General features: G+C 37.6%; 2 protein-coding genes and 1 long non-coding RNA gene across 3 annotated transcripts; 2 read left to right on the top strand and 1 right to left on the bottom strand.

Moving 5' to 3' along the window:
• Positions 1–1,562: 1,562 nt before the first annotated feature.
• Positions 1,563–4,489, top strand: LOC311072389. Its single transcript, XR_014604007.1, has 3 exons — positions 1,563–1,654; positions 2,602–2,719; positions 3,609–4,489. It is a non-coding gene; the product is annotated as an uncharacterized lncRNA (long non-coding RNA).
• A 118-nt stretch (positions 4,490–4,607) lies between these two features.
• On the top strand, positions 4,608–13,068 carry slc16a9a (solute carrier family 16 member 9a). Its single transcript, XM_084097366.1, has 6 exons — positions 4,608–5,107; positions 5,454–5,700; positions 8,028–8,171; positions 8,900–8,995; positions 10,521–11,405; positions 11,601–13,068. Exons 2-6 carry the CDS (start codon positions 5,496–5,498, stop codon positions 11,807–11,809), a joined length of 1,539 nt encoding a protein of 512 aa, XP_083953492.1. The 5' UTR covers positions 4,608–5,107; positions 5,454–5,495; the 3' UTR covers positions 11,810–13,068.
• Positions 13,069–23,416: 10,348 nt separating this feature from the next.
• npy4r (neuropeptide Y receptor Y4) lies at positions 23,417–24,663 on the bottom strand (the record flags this gene model as incomplete). The annotated part of the gene is made up of 1 exon (XM_084097489.1): positions 23,417–24,663. The coding sequence occupies one exon, from the start codon at positions 24,661–24,663 to the stop codon at positions 23,530–23,532; it is 1,134 nt and encodes a 377-aa protein (XP_083953615.1). The 3' UTR covers positions 23,417–23,529.
• Between the last annotated feature and the right edge of the window lie 803 nt (positions 24,664–25,466).

The raw sequence follows: 25,466 nt of genomic DNA, 5'->3' as shown, positions 1-25,466 counted from the left end.
TGTGTGTTTCTGCACAGCCATAGAGGTTTCCCACGACTGCTGGTCGGGGACCAGTCTCTCCCTGCTAGAATCCAAACATGACCCGCTACAAAAACAAAGTCAATACTGGTTTCTGATCAGCAGCTCAACCTCTCTCAGAGCCTTCGCTGTAAAGTGAGTGCTCTGAATGCTTATTCAGATGGGGAATTTTGCTTAATGCCAGTGTCATATAACACCTAAATATGAACCGACATGTTGATGCAACAAAACAAGGTACTGTTGAATAATAACTCAACATGATTAAATGCTTGTACAAAAAAAACTTGTATGCGTGATTTTTTTTTATTTTTTTGTTTTTTGCCTGAAATGTGATTGGACTTTTGAATCTTTAAGGATATTGTAATTCTGAAGGTTGTTTTCTTTAATTTTCACTGTCAGATCCAGGGGGAAAGCTTCTGAAGTCATGAGTGATTGCTCGTGTTTCCTGCTGTTTTACAGCTTTTTAACATGAACTACCCAGGGTTTCTGTGAGTCCAAAACGTTTTTAAAAATATTTTTTTTAAATCAATAAATTGCCAGGTTCGTTAAATTGATATCCTTCTATGATTCGTTAAAAATAGTTAGTTAAAAGGTTATTATGAGTGAAAACAAATATCTTAATTGCAAAAAGCAAAAAAAACCAACAACTTCTAGCCATTGATGTACTTGTGCATAGTAAAATAAATATACATTTTTGAAAGAGATGAATGCCCTCATCCTCAAATCATGATCCTGAGAAACTGACACAGGCTGTTAAATATAGTTGTAGACAATGAGACAAAAAATTTTTCTTAACTCATTTCTGTGGGCCGAGAGCATAATACAACCAAAACTCAAGAGACATTTATATTTTCCTATTCAGGAATGTCATAGGACCTTTACAGTTCATAATAATATTAATACATTTCACTGCTTCATTTGAAAGAACATTTGTTTGTTTTTATATGATAGAAAATAGTTTGGATCCTGCATTGGCTCCCAAGTATAAAACCAGATAGATAATACAAGCTGATATTAAAGACCTAGAAAATATTGAATCAGTGGAGTTCTGTAGAAAACTTAATTTCTAAGCTTTCAAATAGTACCATATGTGTTTCCTGTGCTATTGATCGGTTTCTGAGGATGTTCCATTTCGGCATTCAGTCATTACCAAGATGTCCTATCATAGGGCACATGTTGTTAGCAATTCTAAATGGGTGTGTGAAACTTCAGTTTGCATGAACAGACATTCTGCATCAACTTTATAACATCAGCCCTCTGTAGGTGTCAGGTAATATTGCACAACTGTTTGGCACTGCACACCAACCCCCCACCACAGTTTTCCATTCTAATTACCCAACACCTCTTTTTTGTCTTACCAAGCACTGGTTCTCACACACATACAGTCCTGGAGCTGTGTGGTAATCCCTGCAGAAGTATTTCAGCATAAGCTGTCCTGTTATGCTTTCACCCAGCCAAGCCACCCTCACCTGGTTCAGACTGGTTTTGTCAGGCTAGGGTGGTCAGAGGGGTGTAACTGACCCTCAAGTTCTAACACTCCGGTCAGATTCGAGGAATAGTTGAAGTCATGCAGTTCACTGTTTGTGGTTCTAAAAGAACTAACATAGATATAACCGCGTGACTGCATTAACAACAGGTAGGCAACAACCAGGGGTGCTTGTAAAGATTTAAAACAGAAATTATGACTTAATTGTTTAATAAAATATAACAAATCATCGCCTTGGAATTATTAGATTCTATTTGACGTTTTTGTCAAAATTGAGTTATTCAGATATTCTTATTCTGTGACAACTTTTTAAAAGTTATTATTTAGAAAACAAAAAGGTTCTATCTACAAAGTCGAATGTAATGCAAAAACATCTCAAAACTCATCAGAATGCAGATAGAACCTTATAATTTCAAGGTGGTTATACATGTTAATCATTAATAATAATGATACAAATTCTGGTAGCAATCATGTCAAATCTCAATAATAATTATAGTACAATTAAAATATAATAATAATAAAATAAATCATTTATTATGTGATTTTTATAAAAAGTATATAATACTAATAATAATTATGGTAGCAATCACAGAGAACCTTGCTAAAGTCAATAATTTTAATACAAAATAATTATAATAATTATAATTCTGGTAACAATCACAGAGAGCCTGTCAAAAGTTGTTATAGACAAATAAGGTAATTAAAGGAAGAGGAAGCTATTTGGCAAGTCTTTTCACCCATATTATCAATTGTTTTAATTTAAGAGACACTAATAAAATTAGTGATAATGCAAGAGGAACATTTCTGGTTTGATGTCAATCAGTACTTGAGCATTCTGAATCGGTATACAAGACAAAAAAATGTTTCAGTCATTTGGTATTTAATAATTAAAAGGGGAAAAATGGTCCTGATAGAAAGTTATTTGACGTATTAGATTTGTTACACTTATATGATGCTCTGCGTGTTAAGATGAAGATGCTAATTAAAGCAGTTCTACTGCAGTGCTACAAGTTCCACTGTCTTGCATCAGTCTTTGGAGAGATTCACTTACCCTGACCTCAGTTGACCTTGGCTTGATTTGCTGCTGACCTGTTTAGGAGTATGGAATGGCAAAGCAAGACTGTAAACGTCAGGAGATGCTGTAAGCAAGTGAAAAACAGAGGACGAGGGGGGAAAAGGGAAGCGAGTGTCAGGATATCGCAGAGTTCGCTCAAGGTTTGTGTTCTCCTGCCATGCTAGTCAACTTAAAAAACATTTGAGTCAGCACTCCTGAAAGAGGAAGCGAAAACTCATAGTAAACATGGAGATCATGTCACACTCACAGCTTTTGTTTTCCAGATTTCCTCTAATTCTGCAGCGCAGATTTGATTATGCACACTTTCAGGATTTAGGATTACTTAACGTTACAGCAAATTAAACCAAAAGCTTTTTTCCAATTCAGTCTGCTCTGACCCTCTTGCACAAATGGAGAATCAAGATGTTAACCTGTCAGTCAAAAGTTTCTTATGATCTTAAAGCCCTTTAGTTTTGTTGACAAATATAAATTATGCTTTTGTATGAATTTATTTACGAAACACACATTTTAATTAAAAAGAAAAAAAAAATGGGCTAGAGAGTGAACGGAAAACAATTAAGCACCCAGCATGCATGGGAACTACTTCATGTTTGATGGAAAAGCATCTCAAGTGGCTACTTGTGAAGTTTTGAGAGATTGCCAAGTGTTTAGAACTGTTTGGTACATTAAAGAAACAAAACAGTTAGCCTCTGTTTAATGTGCATGCTTGTTTCACAGATGACTTTGCTGTAATTCTTAACTGTGCAAAATAGTAGTAATAAAGACTTATTAGAAGGTGTGTTTAAACTTTTGACTGGTACCGTAGATGAACTTGCTCTGTCCATCATGCCAAGTTCTGTTTTCTACTTTTTAAACCAAATGTAATCTAGAGCCAAGCATATGTTCCTTCCAGAAGTATCCCATTGGCTTCCCAGATCTCTGCGGGCTGCCACGCTGCATAAGAAGAGATGTTGTCCAAAAAGATGATATGAGGCAAATGCAATTAACTGTTCTGTTCTTTCTTTTTTGTTCCCTCTCTTTTCATGTCAGAGGGGATTACAGAGTCAGGGTGGGGGAAGACTCTCGTTTTATGTCTGTGTGGGAACGAGTACAAGCATTGGACAGGAACAGGATCTCGGTGGGCTTAAAGCCCAAGCCGTCTGACCCTCACGCACTCACCCAGCACAAAAGTTCAGCTGACCACCCAGACAGAGAGGAGAGACAGAAGGGTGGGAAGAAGTTTTTAATCTAGGCCTAACAGAAATCTAGTCCTATGAAGTTTGATCTGGGGCACAATCTAAACGTGTCCTTCAATAACTTCAGCTCTGACATCAAACAGATATTTTGGTTACACTTTATTTTAATGTGTCTCTGTTACAGTGTAATTATACAATCAAGTAATGGCCTATTAATTAACTACATGTACTTACTATAGGGTTAGGGTTTGGTTTAGTTGCATGTAATTATCCCTAATTTGTAGTTATTACTATAGTAAATACATGTAACAAGGACACCGATATTTAATTATATGTAGCCTTCAAATAAGTGAATTATAGTAACTTAGTGGTTGAAGCCTTTTGTGACGCCAAAAAAAAAAAATGTATTTTAAAATTTGCACATTACTTCAGAGATGCATAACCTGAATAAAAACAAACAAACAAAAAAAAACTAATTTGTTCATTAGACATAACCTTGACATGATTTCAAATGTTAAGTATTTACTCAAAAATGTGTCCTTTAGGCTATAGCCTAGTTTTTTGTCATGAAAATTGCAGAATATGTAGGCTATGTGAACTGTATGTGATATATGTCCACAGGGTCTCAGTTGTATAGCTAGTTCATAAACAATAAGGAGCTGATGTGTCACTTTCAGCATAGAAAACGTAATTTAATCAATTTGATGCTATGCTATATTAATAAATAATTATGATTAATTATGATTTTCTATTTTATTTTTATTTTACATTTTAAAATATGTATTTGCATAATAATAATTATTATATCAGCATTTTAAAGCAACAGTACAGTTTTCCTGTGACGCAATATAAAATACTAGAATGCAAAAGCAACAGAGACGGACGCAATCGCTCTTCTTTCCAGTTGATCGCACAGTTGATCCATTTGATTTCACAAGTTTGACCGGTGAAAACAGCTTCAAACCGGTTCTTCATTTCACAGGATAGAAGAGCGCATGTTGAGAAAATGAGAAACTTCAGCACGCTTCCGTTGGCACCGTTCTGCGCGCGCTGGAGAAAAAGATGCATCCGCGCGCTCCAAACGACACCAGTTCTCCTCGCGACTGCGGGATGCAATCTATGTTATGGACGTAAATAAAAGAAAACTGGGCGATAAGAAGGCAGTCCGCTCAGTGGTCTCTCTCCACCTTCGAGGTGTGGTCTGTGTCCAGAAGCGTTTAAAACTAGGCGGCGTGCGTTGCTGATCTCGAGAAGGTATTCAGCAGAGAAGTACGTGAGACTGGCCTGGTCTACCAGGCACGAGCGGTTCAGCACACCGCTCTCTGCAAGCAAGAGCAACATCCTCCACCTGTCGTAAGTACCACAGCTTTTTCCACATCTTGAGTGAGTTGACAAATAACATGCACGGAAAAAATCATGATTTGATGCAAAAGTGAACATTGTAGGTGCAGTAACTTGCCATTTAACATTTAAAAATTTCACTTTTAATCACATTGTAGCTTTTTGTCACCTTTATATATAAAGTTACACCTAAATAGTTATTTGTGTGTCAAGATTAAATAGAGTATTGCAAATTAAATATAATTACATACAGCATTCCTGCAAGAATATTTCAATTAGTTTTGCATAAATTATAGCTTGTCACACTGCTGTCACGTGTGAGCTTCCTATTATCATGTTTCACCCTTTCTTTCTGCAGACCCCTGTGTCAAGTGTAGTCAGCGTAAGATCAGTGCTGAGAATGGGTGCTGTAAAGGGTGAGGGTGCTTTAGATGGTGGATGGGGATGGATTATTGTGGTGGCCTCCTTCATGGCCCAGTTCCTGTCATCAGGATCCCCCCAGTCCGTCGGGGTGTTGTACCCCGAGTGGCTCAGTGCCTTCCAGGAAGGGAAAGGCATGACGGCTTGGGTCGGATCCATGGTGTCTGGTATGGCACTCATCACCAGTGAGTAATGATCATTTCTCTCTTGTGTGTGTGTACCTGGTATTCCTTACGTTATGGGGTCCAAATGTCCCCACAAGGATAGTAATGCCAATTATTTTTTACCTTGTGGGGACATTTTTGTTGGTCCCCATGAGGAAAACAGCTTATAAACCATCCGAAATGTAAAAATGCAGAAAGTTTTCTATGATGGGTAGGGTTAGGGGATAGACTATACAGTTTGTACAGTATAAAAAGCATTATGTCTATGGAAAGGCCACATAAAACATGGAAACCAGCGTGTGTGAGAGAGACTGAGATAAAGAAAGTGTACAGATTTCCTAATAAAAAGCAGCACGTGCAAACAGAAAGAGTCCCTTTACTCTTTCTGCACATGATCACACATGCTGACAAATAAACATTGAAAGCCAAATTGTGTAATGTAAGTTTTGCTTTTATTTTTCCTTACCTTATTGGCAAATATTATTTTCTTTTTTTTCTTTATTATTTTCTTGTTTCTCTTTAAACAAGTAAAAACATTTTGTTTTACTGTTCTTTTTAGTAGAAAACAAGGTGAATAAGATAAACTATACAGCTCTTTTCTAATATCAAACCTGTTTCTTGTATAATCGGACATAGAAATCACACACACTAAAACATACAGCACTGCTCTTTATTCACATAGTATGCTGCTGACTCAGTTCTTTAATGCCTTGTTCCACGAGAAAACACGCTGACAGTGATGAGTAATTATCTACTTGTTTACAGTGCAGTTCTTTACACAAGTAATTCATTACTGTCTGTGTTGCAGGGGTCAAATTGACAATGAGTCCAGAATAACACTTTCTAAACTTTACTTAGATTATGGCGTTTACCTGATGGTAAATGCCATAAACTGATTATCAAATTATGCCTTTTAAGATGTGCTGTCAATTATGACCATTCTTTTCCCTTTGTTTTGCAGGCAACATGTACATTTCTTTAACCGCTAATGAAGAGTTTGCGATTACTGAGATTAGGACATAACATTGTGTTTCTGAAGACAAGAAAGGCAGCCCTCTCTCAACTTTCATGAGCTACAGTAAAAGTTCACACAGGCAGAATGCACGTCTGTAAATGTGTCTGTGCGTGTTTTGGAGGTGTCAGGTTTTGTTTACAGGCATAGCTGTTTAGTCTATCGTCATCATGACGGAAAGCCATGAATTATGACTGGACAGAACTGACAGGGACATGGGTGGTGTATTTGAGAGCATGAGCATGTTGTTGTGTGCCCTGGTCATGCTGATTCAGAAAAGGAGAGTTGTTTCTGGCCTGTGAAACACACACATAACATCAGTACTCATCAGTATCTGAATAATTCCTGATTAGACATACTATGGGAAAGAGCTGTGGAGAAAACAGAGCAGATAGTTGCCATCTCCACTGGTTCTATTGGCTATTATATAGTTTAATTTCTCATCATAGAATATTGGTTATTATGGGTTCTGATTCGGCTTTGAGTTGTCCATTCATACTGATAATGCTGGTCAGTATGTAGAGCTCTACTTTGTCTGAAATGAGTGTTGAGTAATGGCTGGTGTTGAGTAATCTTAAATATGTTTGAGGGCATTTGGCAGTGATGTTAGGGGATATAAAGTATCCCATACCAGACAGTAAAGAACTTAATGAGCCATCAAAATAAAGACAGGGAAATTATTTAGTCTGGATGGCACAAACACACAATGTTCACTAGATGCTCTTCCTGGTCCAGGCATTTTAGCCATATTAGGAGCAACTCACTACTGGGTCATTTGTTATTTCTAATCATAGATAGACAAACATGTTCTCTTCATCACTGAAGTTTGACAGTGTCTATTTTAGTATATGTTAAGACAGCTGGAATGAGGGTCCCCTTTACACATTAATAGAACAGAAGGGCTGTTTGTTTTCTGAGGGGTCTTATAACATGGTACCAATAATTTAGTTTTCAGGTTAAGCTTTTATTGGCAAGACAAATAATGTGCATTTGTGTTGCCTATGCATCGGTGCCTTATCTGACACACTGGAAATAGTGCATAATTAAAATAACTGTGAGGTAAATAAACTACATGCAATAATTCAAGATCAAATAAAAAGACTAAAAGTGAAAATAACATGCAGTAAAAAATAAAATTGTGCATAGGTCTATGTGGAAGGCAAAGGCATTTCTGTACTGTGCTGCTACAACACAGCAGCCTAACTCCAATGGTTTTTTCATTGTTTGGTAAATTGTCCAGATTGTGGTGTGCATTATTTTTCTTCTAGATCCTTTATCAGATTCTTCTGTGTTGTTTGCATTCAGTAAGATGCTGTTCCTGTGTCTCTCTTTGTAGGCCCGGTGTGCAGTGTCTGTGTGGATAATTTCGGTGCACGGCCCGTTACCGTCTTCAGTGGTGTGATGGTGGCCGGCGGTCTGATGCTGAGCGCTTTTGCTCCGAGCGTCTCTTTCCTCATCTTCTCCTACGGCATTGTTGTCGGTAAGAAACTAAAAGCATCATTAGTGTTCATTAAATAGCACTTTGCTGGTATTTAGAACACGTGTTTGAGTCTGTTTTTTGACCTTCAAAGCTTCATGAATATCTCGTATGAACATGCGAATCTATGTGTGAATGCCCTGCATTAGTAGAGAGTGATAGTATGTGTTTGTGTGCATGATTGTCAGTAAGTGCTAAATAGTTTGCATATGTCAGATGAATATGTTAGAATATTTGTGACAGGGTTGCTTTTAATTGTTATTCACTGACAGTTTATAATTTAAAACCATGTACCTTCACTGTTTACGGTGCCAACCCCTCCTCTGAACACACACACACAGAAATGTATTACCCACAAATACCATTGCATATTCAGTTCAGTGGAGTTACTTTACATACAGCAGTAAATCTATCAATCAATCAGTCATACGATTGTTTTCATCCTGTTGTTGAGGTATATTCACCTCTTTTTTCCCCTCAATCAGAAGTACATAATATAGGAAATTATATAAAATTTAGCACTATTGACTGACTCGTCAACTCCATCATTACCTATCCTCACTGGAGAGAAGTGCAGACAAGGCCTTTAGTTTGTGTGTGTGTGTGTGTGTGTGTGTATATATATTTATATATATGTTTTTGAGATTGACATTAAATTTATAGTTACAATGTGAAACAGCAAATGTGTAAATAAAGTTGTGAAATGTTACATTTGTGTTTCTGTGTTTAAGGCATGGGCTGCGGACTTGTGTATGCTGCCACACTGACCATAACCTGCCAGTACTTTGACAAGAGGCGTGGCCTAGCCCTGGGCATTGTTACCACAGGTGTGGCCTTTAAATTCTCTCTTTCAATGTGACTTCACTTTGGAATGGAATGGAATGTATTATGATATTTTCTCTCTCAAAGTTTTTATCTATTTATTTGTTTTTCAATACAAATCAGATTCAACAATCCCCTATTCAAAGGGAGGAAATTAATTGTCAGTAAATAAGTCTTTGAAACATTTTATCCCTTTGTCAGACCAACTCTTTATTGATCCATCCTGCATCGAGATCGAGGGTGAAAAAAGTGAATGCGAGCAATAGGGCTAAAAAGAGAGAAATCCTGAAAGCCAAATGATTTTCTCACCTGGCTCCAAATCCTCACAGAGTGTTTTACTACTGGGCAATCAGCAGGAATATGGGAAATTAGTTGTAGTCTAGCTGCAAGAAGTGCTGGAAGGGAGATTTGCTTATCAGCACGAATTTCCATATCCAACCAGGATGATCTATGATCTTTATTAGGCAAGAAGTGATAGTGCCACCAATACAGTGTTTCGTATGTTGGCTGCCCAATAGTAAAACTTAAAGTTAGTTAAGGCCAGACCTCCGAAGCAATGCTTTACACAGACAGGGATGCTTACCATTCCAAATATAACTAGAAATTATAGAGATTTTTTTTTAAATGACAGGGTATAAATTAAGGTAAGCACTGAAAAAGGTAAAGGAATTTAGGGAGCAATACCATCTTGATAGAATTAATGCACCCAGTGAGAAAAAAAAAAAAGACTTACAGTATGATGGCGTGTAATACAGATCCCAAGCTAGGTATTTGAATACTGTAATTGCTTCGCTACCTTAATTGGATGAGGAAAAAAAAAATCACTCTTGTACAGATTAAGCATGTAACCATAAAATTGACCACAATTCTCAAGCAAGAACAGGGCAGTGGGCAAAGAAGTCTGAGGATTAGAAATGAAAAGCAATAGATCATCTGCATATAAAGTAATCTTATGCTTAACATCACCACAGATAATTCCAATAATCTGCTGTCTTTCGCGTAGGGCAATTGCTAAAGGCTCAATGGCTAAAGTGAATAAAATTGGGCTTAAAGGACAGCCCTGTCGAGTGCCACAGTACAAATTAAATGGTCTAGAGTACAAACTATTAGTCAGGACTACTGTGGAAGGAGCACTAAGAAAAAAAAGACGGCACCAAATCCAAATTTTTTCAAAAATAAGACAAGGAACTCCCACCCCACTCTAACATTAAGTAAATGGCAGAAATTGAAAAAGGGTTGGCTATTTGATGAGGGAAAACAATAGTAGGGAGAACATCCTCAAGAACCTTTATATTATGATATTATATTGATACCTTAGTTTGTATTGATTAACTGTCATAAGCTTTTTTTGCTTTGGCAAATTTAGTGAAAAAAATGCATTATTTATTTAGGTTATTGAACTTTCATTAGATATGGAGCAGATAGCAATTTTTTTTTTTTGATTACCTGTATAGATTCTGTATGTTTATGTTCTTCCTTAAAATGATTTTTCAAAATGGGACAGATAATGATTCTTTTCATCTTTCTCAGGTACAAGTGCGGGCGGGTTCATTTACGCCACACTCCAGAATGAGCTCATTGAGTTGTTTGGATTGGAGGGCTGCCTGCTTATCATTGGAGCACTGGCGCTCAACCTGATGGCATGTGCTGGGCCAATGCGACCTATGAACTTACCTGGTTACTACTTAAAACAGAGAGCTGCTCTACAGCACACAGAGGAACCAGAACCACTCTACACCAAACCTACTGCCATTATCATCGACTCTTTCTTGGATCTCAAAACCACACCCGGCTCCGCCAATAACATAGCTGCCATGAAGCTGTTGATCACCATGGAACCCACAGAGCTGCAAGAGAGTGAAGGGGAAAGAAATGGCGGGATATCGTCCGGTTCAATAGTAGCACGAGCCATTAAGAAGCGGATGCGTCCCTATAGACGGTACCTGTGCAAGACTATAGAGCTCCTACAGGACCGTGTCTTCATGGCTTTCTGCATCGCCATCTTCTTGTTCAGCTTAGGGGCGTTCCCACCTGTTCTCTTCATGGAGGACGTAGCTCAGAGTGAGGGGCTTATTGATGGGATTGCAATAATACCCCTCGTCTCAATCGTTGCATTGACAACAGGCATCGGTAAGCTGGTCTTGGGTGTGCTGGCAGACATGCAATGGGTGAACAGCCTGTACCTGTACGCCCTGACGCTGATAGGCACAGGTTTGACTCTGCTGCTCATCCCAGTTTTTAAGAGCTACCTGGGTCTGCAAGTTCTGTCGGCCATGGTTGGATTTTTCTCAGGAAATTGGTCTATCACGTCCTACATCACTACCAAGATAGTGGGCATGGAACGACTCAGTCACGCTCATGGCATTCTCATGTGCTTCGGAGGGTTTGGAATCACGCTTGGGCCACCTGTTGTGGGTAAGAAGAATAATCGTATCAACTCCAGTGCAGTTAAAGATAAAGACAAATGCTTTCAAGAATAAAAAAAAAAAATAGATGTATATAAATATATTTCCCTTGTTGGCTCCACAAATGGAGTGATATCTCACCGCAGGGCGTTTTCAAACAACCCTGCTCTTTTACTGATGTTGTCTCCATTTTCTTTTCTTATAGGTTGGTTCTTCGACTGGACTCAGTCATATGACCTGGCGTTCTACTTTAGTGGCGCTTGTGTTTTAGTGTCTGGTTTGTTTCTGTTTTTGGCCACCCTGCCTTGCTGGAACAGGACGACGGAGGAGGGAGATTCTCCTCCGGAAAAGGACGTCAACATTTCACAACAAAATCACACTCTTGATTGTGACAAAGTAGCCTCTGTGGCTTGAACAATATTTCTAAAACTGAACTTCGCCTTAACATTCTGTTGGACGTAGAAGCTTGTCTTCCTTTTCTTACCTGGTGATTAGACTGACATTTTGCCAGGGGACTTCTCATGGTGCCTTTTTCTTTGGTTCAATATGATATATATTTTTATACATTTCCCACGAACCCTGTTATTTTTGAGAGGGTGTATTATTTTTTTCTTAGATGCTTATAAAGACTGCCTCATTTTTGAAGTTTGAATTAATAGCAGAAATGGTTTGCTAATAGTATATTTAGTAGATTGTTTACTGGACACAGATGCTTTTTTGTAGATCTTGATCACTTGAATTGTTACTTCACTCTCTGAGATGAATGACCTCACTGTGTTGTACATGATATCACCAACCTGTTAATATATACAATATACAGGGAACATTTCTGACTGAAGGCTGCAGAGAACTATAGCATGTGTGAATAGGGCTTTTCACTGCACTTACCATGAAAACAATTGGGGGGTTGGGGGATTGGGATCCAGATCCAAATCCAAAGATTTATTTCGTTATTTCTGGAGTGACAAGGATTTGAAACAAAGAGAAAATGCACTTTAATGCAATCTTTTAAATAGCGTCTGCACATTATTTTCCTACTTAACCACTTTTTTATGGTCTCCTGCATATCATCTCCTTTTAATGTATGTAATTCCAAAGTGGCACCAGTTTCATTACCTGCTAGAGAAAGGCTTTATTTCAACATATATTTACTTTAGCCACATTTGATTTTAAGACATACCCTCAGCAAGTTATATATCTCTAATTGTTAATCATTTAGAAATACAAGAATATGCTGATGAAAAAAGTCAGAAAAAAGATAAAAACAGAAAGACTGTGTTGGATTCTGTGACTGCAACGTACTGTTTGTGTGCACCTGGTAATACAGAGTCATCCTCCACATTTGTTCAACAGGCTGGTCCCTGGCAACACTATATCTTATATTATTGTAAATTTGAAATGCCAGTGTCTTTATTTTATATGTCAGTATGCTTTAGAACCATCTTATATTATTTATACATTTTTGAAAAATAATGTAAAGAAAAGGCCACCACTTTTGACCGAAGACTTGCTTTGAGTCTTGAGTGAAGATTTGACAAGGTGCAAAATTATATATAAAGTGTAACACTGTCCCCCTATGATGTACCTGTCTTTTTCTTTTATTTCAGTGTTTGTTTTGTACCATACCATTTGTTGATTTTTAAGTGACAATAAAAAGATTTGATTCAATTAAATTCCTTGAAACAGCAAAGGCTAATAATTCTTAACTCTTTCCCCGCCATTGATGGAAATTTTCAATATATATTGCAATTTCAGATATTTATAAAACAAAATATTCAGGGGGCAATGAAATTTTTGTGAAAATGATCAAAAATGCTGGCGGTGGCTGGCAACCTTAAAAAAAAAAAAAACGCTGGTGGGGTAAGAGTTAAGGGGTCATGATGCTATTTCTTGTTTGTTTTTTTTCTTTAGTGTGTTATGTAGCTGTCTGTGTGTGCATGTATAAGATCTGCAGAGTTACAAAGTCTCAAACACAAAGAGTTAATATACGTTATACGAGTTTTTTGACACAAGTCAGCATGACATCAGAACAAGGCGGACCCAGAGCCATACAGAGATCAGTATATAGAGCACACAGCGCTTTTCAGAACGATGAGCTTTTTAAAAATCGACGCGTTTCAGAAAGGCGGGGCCAGTGTTGCCAGATTTTGATCTAGATGATGATTAATCTAGCTGTGGATTCTACGTCGACTCTACCATCATGACTGTGAGGAGAACGTGAACATTTGTTAGGCTTGTATTCCATCTCATCTCACGTTACGTCTTCTCTGCCGATCGTGGAGAATGACTCTTTCATGAGCACAAGTTAATGTTCTTTTTGTATATTGTATACAAAGTTGTATATCATTAACATGTCAGAGCTATGTTTTGCAAGAAGAAGAAGAAGAAAGGTGCTTAAGTCAGTTTTTTGCAAGCTGAGGTCAATAGTTTAGCAAAAAAGTAATTTTCAGGTCGTGTCAAAAAGTTGTTGGTCTATATAGCTGTATTCTGTACGTTTGCATTTCCTGAGAGATCTGTAAAGTCTTGAGTTGATAGTTTTCCAGCTTTGGTAATGATTGGAATGTCACCTTACAAGTGGCCTTCATTAGCCTGGTTAAAGTAGTAGCCTAGTAACTGAGTTATGGTCTGGCAAAGCTTCATTAATAACTAATTTCCAAAGGGGCGTCACCAATGGACGTCGCTCAAATGCCTCTGGGCGCAATTGGATAGACCTAAAACCAATCAGAGCGATCGTCATCGTGTAAAGCCATATGCTGCGTCCCAATTCGCCTAAGTTACACTACGCCATAAAAGTATGTACTCTTTTTGTGAAGAAAAGGTATTTACTTTTGAATGTGTAGCAAAAAAGTAGGCAAGCTTTGGGACATACTACTTCGTCATCTTTATCAGACGGTCATCTTTATCAGATCTGTCACGTGGATCCTGTAAACTGCCCTGTCAATCATCTTGTCACAGTTAAAATCCTCTATTAAATCTAATTTAATTTCCTACCATTTCGGAGAGAAATGTAGTAGCACGTTCATCTGCCAGTGGGTCTTTCATGGAGACTGTCATCATGTGTTTGCAATTTGAATATAATAATGCATTTAAAAGTTGGTGCGCTTCACCAACGGACGTCGTTCAAATGCCTCTGGGCGCAATAGAGAGCCTAAGTCCCTCCCCTTCCGGTTGACCACCATGGGACCTTACTTCGGAAAAATATTGTATGGTAGTCAATGGCGCGAGACAACAATTATTTTGATCTCGTTTGAATTGTGCCCTGAATTACACATATGATGTTTGTCAATTTAAAAGATACATTTTAAAGTCAAGAAAGTCGCAGTTTGATGTAAAACTGTTGAGGTATAAGACTGTGAAAATACGTAATTACAGAGACTACAAACCCAAAAGGCACACGTGTGACGTCATACCTTTTCTATCAATGAATGAAGCTAACTTTACTGAAGCTAACGTCTGTCATTTTTTCTATAGTCTTACGTTATAATCGTAACGTTACGCCGTAATGCCTGAGTGTTTTGTACCAGACTGCACACATACGAGCAACGGATCTTGTGACGTACATAGAGCGAGACGAGAGATGTAGTTCATTGAGCGATTTTCACATAAAACTAAATGTTACTCTTCTGTTTTATGACAAACTGCGACTTTCTTGACTTTCATAATTATCTTTTAAATTGACAAACATCATATGTGTAATTCAGGGCACAGTTCAGACGGAATAAAAAGATAAGTTGTCTCTCGCCATTGACTACCATACATATTTTTTCCGAAGTAAGGGCCCATGAGCCGGAAACGGAGGGGAGGGACTTAGGCTCTCTATTGGATAGACCTAAAAACAACCAGAGCGATCGTCATTGTGTAAAGCCCGCCCCAAGGTTTCTGATTGGTGCCTCGATTTCGACGGATTAGAAATGGGCTTGAATGAGCTCTTTGCCAGACTACTTGCAGAGCAAATCTAAATTTGCCGGAAGTTGTCTGGGTTTTCCCAGGCTAGGCCTTCATCGTAAGGAGAAAGAAAACATCCACTGTCAACTTTGAAATGCCATGTCATAGCTATTTTTTCCCCCCAGTAAATGTCTCTGGTTCCCTTGTTTAGTCTATAAAAAAGAGTGTGTGGATACTTACTAATTATTTTCCAGTCAGTGACGGAAATTTCCGTAATTTAGGTATAGTATTACAACGCTTCCCCACTATTGACGGACATTTCCGGCTTTCCTTGTTTTCACTGTTATACGGTAGGGGGCGCTATTACACATTTTCCGAAAGAGTACAGAATCTATGGATCAACACCTTTCTTTTACTGTCTATGATCAACACAGGTGAAAAAGATGCAGAAACAAGCGATATCATATGTAGCCTAAGCAGATGCATATGTAAAATAACGCGATCATCAACATTAAAAAAAAGCATAATAAATCAAAACTGCCTAATGTTATTTAATGAAAAGTTGACCTAGGACGAGCTATAGGACTGTGCAACTTAGCATTAGGGATGGACTCGATCTACTCCATTTATGTATTGATCATCGTTCTGACTCCGATCTGGATGTAGTCTTTGACAAAATCGCAATTTTCTCAGCTTTTTGCTCAATGTTGCTTTTTTTATGAGACTTACCCACATTCAGTGTTGCTAAAAAATAATAATGCATTAAGCTAGAATAAAAAGGTTTTTTTTAAAGCAGAGGGTCTGTTCTTTCTTTTGATATAATGCATGTTCAGATATTCATGCAACAAAATATTCTAGGGTCCATGAACATTTTGTAGAAATGATCACAAATGCTGGCAGTGGTTGGCAACTTTTTTTCTTTTTTTTTAAACGCGGGGTTAAAATAAAGCTTCAGCTATCATCTATCATCTGTCACAATAATGTAATATCTTTGAACTATGCTTATTTTTGTAATTTATTTACCAGTTCCTGGTGTTTGTGCAGTTCCTGCAGTAGGAAAATTATTTTGTCATGTTGCATGCTGCAAGACATTCTTTTGGCATGTTCCATTTGGAGCAGTGGAAAAATAACAGAGAGAGAGAGAGATGCCCTTATGTATTTTTTAATGTGACTTAGCTGGACTGTCTGGCCGCTCAGTAAACAAACCTATAAATACTTCCATACTATTAATAATCTGGCCAGTGATACACCCTCTTGAGCACTTTTCAAACACAAACAAAAACAATGTTGGCAGCCATTAATACATTGAAACATAAACTGATTCAAGTTCAAACAGAAACTGTTAACAGGAAATGCACCCATGTTACTACATATATATATATATATATATATATATATATATATATATATATATATATATATATATATATATATATATAATTTTACATTATAGAATAAACTGAGCAATAGCACCCTCTACATGTATGATTCAAGAGTGATGCCTGAAAATGTGAATGAAAGCCACATCTTGTTCAAACATTAAGTTTGAAAAGCCATTTGAATTTATTATACACTTTAGCTGAAAAGCACAATCCTGACACAGGTTTAGCCAACTGTTTAGTTGAGTAAGTGGTGTGTTCGCACCATAGCACAGCATATTGAAAGACTGTTCCTCTGGTGAACAGAAGGGGGAGGCAGAGCTGAGCCGGTCAGCTCAGCGAGTTTTCATGCCAGTAAATATGTAATATGATAATATCATGCCAGTAAAAGTAAATATTCTTTTTTTTTTTTTTAAGAACAATGAGGCATAAACAAATATATTTCATGTATGTGTTTTTACTAAATGCAGTACTTAACGTAAATTCAGTAGTCACTTGTTCATTTAATCTTGTTAAACACAACTCATGTATTAAATGGACGCTTACCTCAGTTACACCACCTTTATTACTATTGTTTTATTTATGAACAATATATTATCATTAAGTAGCCTAGTCCAGATCGGATTTAGAGATATATATATAATATAAATGAGCCACGATTTGATCAAGCAATCAAATCACCTACTCTTTGGAGACGAGTTCTTATCACTGACAGTCTGAGCTGTTCTGTCCTCTGGCTCACTGCATGGCATGGACTTAGTTCATAATGTAAACAATAAGAATCATGTAAACTTTATATTATTTCTTATGCAGTCTCAGTTGTCATTGCTGGCGCCGGCGTGACCTTTCAACGTGATGACGTAGTTCCCTGTCCGTTTGTTGATCAGCTCAATCCGAACTATTGAAGGTAAAAAGTCTATAAATTATATATTTTTTTTGAAAATGACCTATCATTTCGCTAGATAGCAACCTCTTCTTCAGCTGTGATCGCGTACAGCCCGTTTAAACACTTCAAAGACTTTTGAAACTGCATTGATTTGGACTTAAAAACGATGGTAACCAATGAAGTCCATTGTTAGAAGAAAAATCCAGAAATGTTTTCCTCAAAAAACATAATTTCTCTCCCACTGAGGAAAGAAAGACATGGATATCTTGGATGGCATTGGGGTGAGTAAATTATTAGGAAATTTTCATTTTGGGGTGAACTAATCCTTTAAGTCTTCTTAACTCAAGAGGCATTTCACCCACCTCAGCCTGCAGTGCAGAAACTGGAGTGTTTTTTACTGACAGGGAACAGGAACGGCAACGCCCACTTTATGGACATTAATTTGGCTTAATGTAAAGCATTAACCTATTTCAAACAACCATTCTAAAAAGGTGAAAATAGACTAAAATTGGGCATCAGCAATACAATTTGACACATTGATGCTGCATTGATGGAGCCATCTGACTGTATGACCTAAATAAAACATATCTGAAATTTCGGGACAAGATATGCGGCCCACAGTTGACATTTGGGCAAAATATCATTCACAACATTTGGCCCACATTTGCACCAGCTGTGCCAGATTTATGCCAAATATGGGCCACATGTCTTTGCTATCCGTGGGTTAAGTCTTATTGAAATAAATAATTACATAATTAGTAAATGTATAGGGTTGCACAATTTTGGGAATATTCAAAAGATGCACTTTCCATGGGAATTAATGAATTAATGGAAATACAATTTAAATATAAGGACAGAAGCAAACATTATCCTTGTATGTAACAATTCATTTACTTATTTGAAGGGACATTTCACTGAAAAACAATGCTGGTTTATTTAGCACAAATAATCTCACACATATAAACATGTATTTGCTATTTTTATTCATCAGTACAGGATTCCGTGTCCTCCAACGACATCAGGACATGGTCAAACTAATATTAATAACTGCAGTGTGCTAAATGGTGAGATATGTGCTAAATCAGCATTGAATTAGGAGTCTTTACAAAAAAAACAAAAAACAAAAAAAATATACAAATATGATCCCACTCCAAAAACAAAAACAAAAAAAACATTTTCAATATAAATCTGTAAAATTTTAGGCCCATTGTGGGCTCAACCCTGTGCAAGATCCAGAGAATCATGAAGTGTGCTCTTCACCACTTGATAATCGGTTGTAATTCTACTGAATTACGTACATGCACTGAATGTGCAAGTTTGCACTTTTGCAATTTAAATTGGGCAAAATTTCAAAATTACCAATTTTTCTGAAATTTCCCAGAAATTTTCCATTTCTCAATATAAATAAATTGTAAATAATTGAATAATTTTGCAATGATTGCATAATATCAACTTAATATATAATATAATTTGCCATTTTCATAATAATGTGATTATTTTTATTTATTTATTTAACAGTATTTCGTATGACTATTTATCAAAAAACTTCTTGCATTTCACAATGACACGTTTTAGATTGGTTCAGAGACTGAAATAGTCTTCTGCCCAAAAGGAGTCCTGGCTTTCTTGCACATCCACAGTAAGGGTCCCTAGTCAGACGTTTGATATTGAACCAGATTCGTATGTCCACAGACGTCGATAGGGGTCCTAGTCAGACGTTCAGATATTGAACCAGTTTCGCACGTCCACAGACGTCCAAAGGGGTCCCTAGTCAGACGTTCAAATATTGAACAAGTTTCGCACGTCCACAGACGTCCAAAGGGGTCTCTAGTCAGACGTCCAGATATTGAACAAGTTTCGCACGTCCACAGACGTCCAAAGGGGTCTCTAGTCAGACATTCAAATATTAAACCAGTTTTGCACGTCCAGACGTCCATAGGGGGTCCTAGTAAGACGTCCAGATATGTAACCTGTTTCGCACGTCCACAGACGTCCAAAAGTGGGTCTGAACTGACGGACGTTATACAGACATGATCTGAACGTCTATCTGATGTCGCATGTTTGCTGGGCAGTGTTACAACGTACCCCACCTCCACAACTGGGATTTAAACCCGGCTAGTGTCTTCTGCTAGTTAGATCATCAATAAAGAACTACTGCTCTCAACTGTTAACATACAAGATTAAAATAATATCAGATTTGTCTCATTTTAAATACAAAAAATAGATGTAAAATTTACTTCAGTAAGAAATTTACTTTTGCTATGGTTAAATAAATGTTCAGTGATAGCCTATCCAAAGATTTTGTTCCCCACAGCGAAGAGGACATTGTTGCTAATTTATTATCCACGCTGTCTTCAAGTTTAACTTTTTGCGTTGGCTTAAGCTACATTAAATTTTGTTGATTTTGTGTGTTTTGCAACCAGGCCAGTGTCACCTATTATTCCACATAAGTGCACACACTGATTGTGGGATGATGCAGTTATTTTTTCATTTTATTACACGTTATAATACTCTCACACTCACTGTTTGCTTATTTCATTTCTTGTCAAAGGTAACTTATGCAACAGTCGGGTTTCAGAAGTAAAAACTCCACTGAAGTTTCTTCATAGAGAAATTGATTTTTATTGATAACTTATAAACCTTTAAAGGCAACCTTACGGTGAGCTGCCTACAAGGTTGTTAATCAATGGTACTTACTTCCTTTGAAGACATCAACCCACATTATTTCAAGTTAAATAGTTAATAGTTGTTTAACAGCAGAATTCACGATGAAAAACAACATTACCCATGATGCTGTACACAATTCCACCAATCAGAGTCAAAACAAGCAAAACACAGCAAAAGATTGTTAGCTCCTCCCACTCCCATGAAGCACTGCAAATTATGTAATTGAGTCGGTCATACGCTCACAAAATACTTAAATATTTTAATGTATATTTGAAAAAATATGTTTATATATATATTAGTTTATAAATGTCTGTTTTTAATTTAATTATGCTGTTCACAATGCTTCATGGGATTGTAGTTCTTATCACTAAAGTCTTGTACCTTTGTATTTTAGTATTTTACTTTTTTGCTCAAATTAAAGTTTGTAATGTTATGATTCACCTTCATGACTTAAATCGCTTCGCTTTAACAAAGACTTTTTTTTAAATCCCTATGGGAGAAATGAATGGAAAAAATACTTCCGGAACCAACACCGCTAAAAGGACGATGAGGACACATAAGCTAGGCTGATTTTAGGCTGAGTCTACTTTTTTCCAGATGAGAGAAGAGGGTGAATGGAAGGTTCACTGATGAATATGATGATGAATGTTTGAATATTTGTTGAAAATACGTTTTAAAATTGAAGCCACTTACCAAGACTAAAGTCAAACTCCAAGAAACTGAAACAGTTGATCACAGTGAAAACCAATTTTTACATTCAAGCACCTAGAACAGTTTTCAATAGGAATGAAAAATGTTTTACATGCATTTATGACAGTGATTGAAATACAATTGGGTGAAGATTACAATTGCTGATGTTGTTTAGTTTTTGAATTCTCAGAAATATTATCTGTCCCTATAAATTGCACACAGCCTACACCTTATTTTGTGCATGTATGGCTCATTTAAAAAACTTGGTGACTTAACGGCAACATGTGCACAGATTAACATGCCTGAAACACATATCTGTACTAAATAAAATAAAAGTATAATTCCTGGTCATTAGAAAATGAAAGTGAAAGCAAAGTGACGTAAAGGCAAAGTATGGAAACCCATACTTAGGAATATGTCCTCTGCATTTAACCCATCCAAGTTAGTGCAGACATATTAGGAGCAGGGGAGTGAACATGTAAGCATGCATGACATCAGATCTAATATAAACTTCAAAATTCATTGCAACAACCAATCATTTTATGCAATTTATGTGCTGTCTTTCTATCACATTTACAAAAACATCATCAAAACAATTGTAAGTGTAGTGAAGAAATACAGACAACCAGATGCACAATTGAGAACCTTATAGCATGAGCCAACAGAACCGTTCCAGGAAAATTCATATTAAACTCATCTATCGTCTCTTCTCTCTTTACTTCTCCCTCTAAATCTCAGCTTTTCTCTTTTACAACATTTGATATCACCTCAATTGCCCATAAAAGAAATTTATTGATGTTACACCCATGGATATGGCATTACACAGATACAGAACAGTTAACGTTTATAATGTTTCACAAAACCTGAAAATATATAACACTAAATAAGACAGTCACATTCAATTCAGGCATTAAAATCTGTCTAGAGAAGTTTGAGCAGTTACAATCTTGCTGCTGAATGCATTCAAATATGATTCCTGTTTGGTGAACGTGATTTCACCTAATAAAACGTGTTCCTGGATCAACATCCTCGTTGATCCTGGAACAATGTTCCAATCAACCAATCAGATTTAAGGGATAGGTTTACATTTAATGTAGCCTCAATCAAGTTTAGGCTTACAAACAGGGTTAGGTGCTTCTACATCAGTGTTATTCATCATTTCCCTCTGATTTTAGGATAAGTTATGGGTAGGGTTTGGTTTATGGGTAGGAATAGGGTTAGACCTATGTTTTTGGACATGATTGTTGTTCCAGGATCAACAAAAGATGTTGATCCAGGAACATGTCTTACTTGGCAAAATCACTGACCGAGCATGCTTACACATGGTTATATATTTTAGATTTTATAATGGAATTCTTTCAATCAGAACAGTATGGTATATAAATAAAGTATGGGGGTATAAGGGAATAAGGGATTTGTTGTGTTTGATAACTATTACAGGATAAGGCAAACCTTTTCCCAGGGACTGACAAAGATGTTCTGCCTGGCAAGGATACAAGCACTCAGTCCTATGATTACAGTATGTTATAACTGCATTACTAAATCATGAAATGGGTGTAATCTTGAAATGTGGATGCTTTTTATATTGGGAATGCACTTTAAAATAAATTGATGTATTGTACCAGAGCCCCTTTATCAAACAAAATTATTACTCTCATCAATCATGTCTTTATGTGACAGACAGATGAGTTATACGGCCTGACACCAGATCAACACTCTGAACAGATATTCATTTAGTGTATTTCACCAGCACATAAATGAAGGTGACATTAATGTCTCTTTCGCAATTTTATTTAATGCTCTTTTTGAGTTTAAACATTGTATAATATTAATTAATAGTTTCTGAAAACTACATATTTGATAGAACATTTCAGACAATGTATCTTTCTGCTGGTTGTGTGTGTGCACTCGTTTGAAAGGATGAGTCACAAAAATAAGCCCCAGAAAAATTAAAAACTCCAGCACAGTTTTGTTTGTCCAGTGGATATTGCCGGTTTTCCCCTTTTAGGCTGCAGTCTGACAATATAAGCTGACAGGTATATTCAGATTTATTGTGGGTTTTAGCTTGTATCATGCTAGACATTAGGGTTAGCATTAGGGCTTAGCTAGCTGCAATTTCCAGGAATTTGTACACTGGCAGTACCTCCAATCTTAGCTCTGTGCCTCAAGGAAGAAGAGATAATGTTTTAAATGCAAGTGTTGCCTTCGCCTAATTCATTCCTTATAGCTTTCATTGTGTTTGAGTGTAAAAAAGCTACATAGCTCACAAACCTTCTGCTGCCTTTTTTCTTATATAGTCCACCAGTTTTAGCAGAGTAAAATGCTTTTGCAAATTTAAAACATAATTAGTGTGCATAACATACCTCAATGTTACAACAAGGATTAGAATGATTCAATCCGGATAAATCAAATGGGTTCTAGTCACGACTTCCTTCCTTGGACCAATCAGAATCCACATGATTCAATCGTAGAACAAGTTAACAAATACATTTTCAATACATTTATGTACTTTTATTTACACATTTACACCATATATAGGGCTGGCATCTGTCACTGGAGTGGAAGTCAACGTTGATCTAAGCTAAACACTGGTTCTGATGTCCAGATTAATTAAGCAATAAGCCCAATTACACAGAATTGTTTCTGAGTCTAAAAGATGTCCGTGACACATCAGTGTTCATGGTGGACATTGGAAAGTGTTCATAGCTGTCTTCGATTGGCTGAAAATGGCAGTGTAGCACCACGGAGGACACATCCTTGCGGAAGTTGCTGTTGAGGAAGCCATAGATGATGGGGTTGATGCAGGTGGAACTCATGGCCAGCAGATGACAGAGTGAAAACAGCAGATTGTGGTAACACACAGGCAGCGCCTCCTGGTGCCAGTCCGCCACCACATTAAAGGCATTTAATGGCAGCCAGCACACAGCAAATGCAACCACCAAAGTGGCAAGCATAACATTTATGCGTTTGCTGTGCATCACACGCCTGTGTTCGTCTTCTCGATTGCGGCTGCACTGGCGCTCAAGCATGCGTTGTCTGCGTCGCAGCCGCAGGAAAATGCGAAGGTAGCAGAGAAGCATGAGGAGCAGCGGGATGCAGTACTGGAATAGTAACAGGCTGGTGGTGTAGACTAGTTTGTGCTGCTGAGAAGGCCAGACTTCCAGACACGCCTGTAGCTGGCTAAGCGGCGCTGGAAGCAGACTGTATGGCTCGCTGCTGAGCATGTGGAATGCCAGGAAAGGTAATGATGTTACGCAGGCCAACAGCCACACAATCAAGACGGCTATGTACGCCTGTGGGACGCTCGGCTTCCAGCCAGATGGATGCAGTATGAGCTGGTGCCTTTCAAGTGCAATCAAAACCAGAGACAGAACTGAAACTGTCACCGACACACACTGCACAAATGGCATTAGGCGACATAGCAGCCCACCGAAGATCCAGTGATCCATAAGAGTGTAAACCACAGTGAAGGGAAGGCAGAACACACTCACCAGGATGTCAGAAACCGAAAGGTTGGCAATGAGGATGCTAGTGACGTTAGGAGGGTCCCGCTGGTGCATAATAATGCAAATGAGGAGGATGTTACCAAGCAAGCCCAAAATAAGCACCAGGCAGTAGCATAACACGAGTGTAAGTGTCATGGCGTTTGATTGCCAGCAGGGGACGTCAAGCAGGAACAAACTACTGTTGCTTTGATTGAGGGTGAGGGTGGAGTTTAAGAGCGCCTGCCACCACGGCATGTCAAAGAGAGCCGACGGCATTGGCCACCTCAGGATAGCGCCATCTTGGGAGTCTGAAAATAACAAAAAGGAGCATCTAAATTAGATGTGCACTCCCCTAGGGCACTCCACATGCATTTCAGCTGCTGTGATACTATAGAGACTATAGTGGTTATTTTAGAAATAATGAGGACATAAAGTGAAAGAATGTTAAAGGTGATTTTAAGACAAGAGTTTTACTTAATCCCAAACAGTGACTCTTACAGAGCACTATTATCAGTTCTTCTGAGACCTTTATATCTATGGGTTAAGAGAGAGAGCTGGGTTGACACCTTAGATTTAAAAAAAAAAGGACAAACTCTGTGTTATTTGACTTTTTCTGTAGTTGGACATAATGGGAAAGAGATAAAGGAGAAGTGTGTGGGAGGAGTGATACTGTGACCCTGCTGAGGGATTTGCAGTGCATCCAATTATAGATGTTCCTTTGGGGGTGGCCATTGATCCGGGACCTGCAATTGCTCATAATATAAGAACACAATCAGACCATTTCAGCAAAGTATCCACAGAGTGTCTTGGAGACTGTAGTGTTTTATTTGTGTGTTTCTTGGGTTGCCAGGCTTGCAGACGGGTCTCATAGTGTCAAAGTGTTCTATGGAGAATCTATAGATGCTCCAAATACACACACACTAACACACATTTATCTCACTGAAGCCACTGTTCTTGATTTACTCTTAGCAGTGTCTGAAAAGCGCCTCACATTCCATCGATCAGCAATCTAAATTTTTAAAAGGATAGTTAACTTAAAAATGAAAAATCTCTCATTAACTCACTTCAGTGGAATCAGT

The sequence above is a fragment of the Abramis brama genome (assembly GCF_963993115.1).
Source record: "Abramis brama genome assembly, chromosome: 21".
Classification (NCBI taxonomy): domain Eukaryota; kingdom Metazoa; phylum Chordata; class Actinopteri; order Cypriniformes; family Leuciscidae; genus Abramis; species Abramis brama.
This window is presented reverse-complemented; position numbering and strand designations above follow the sequence as displayed.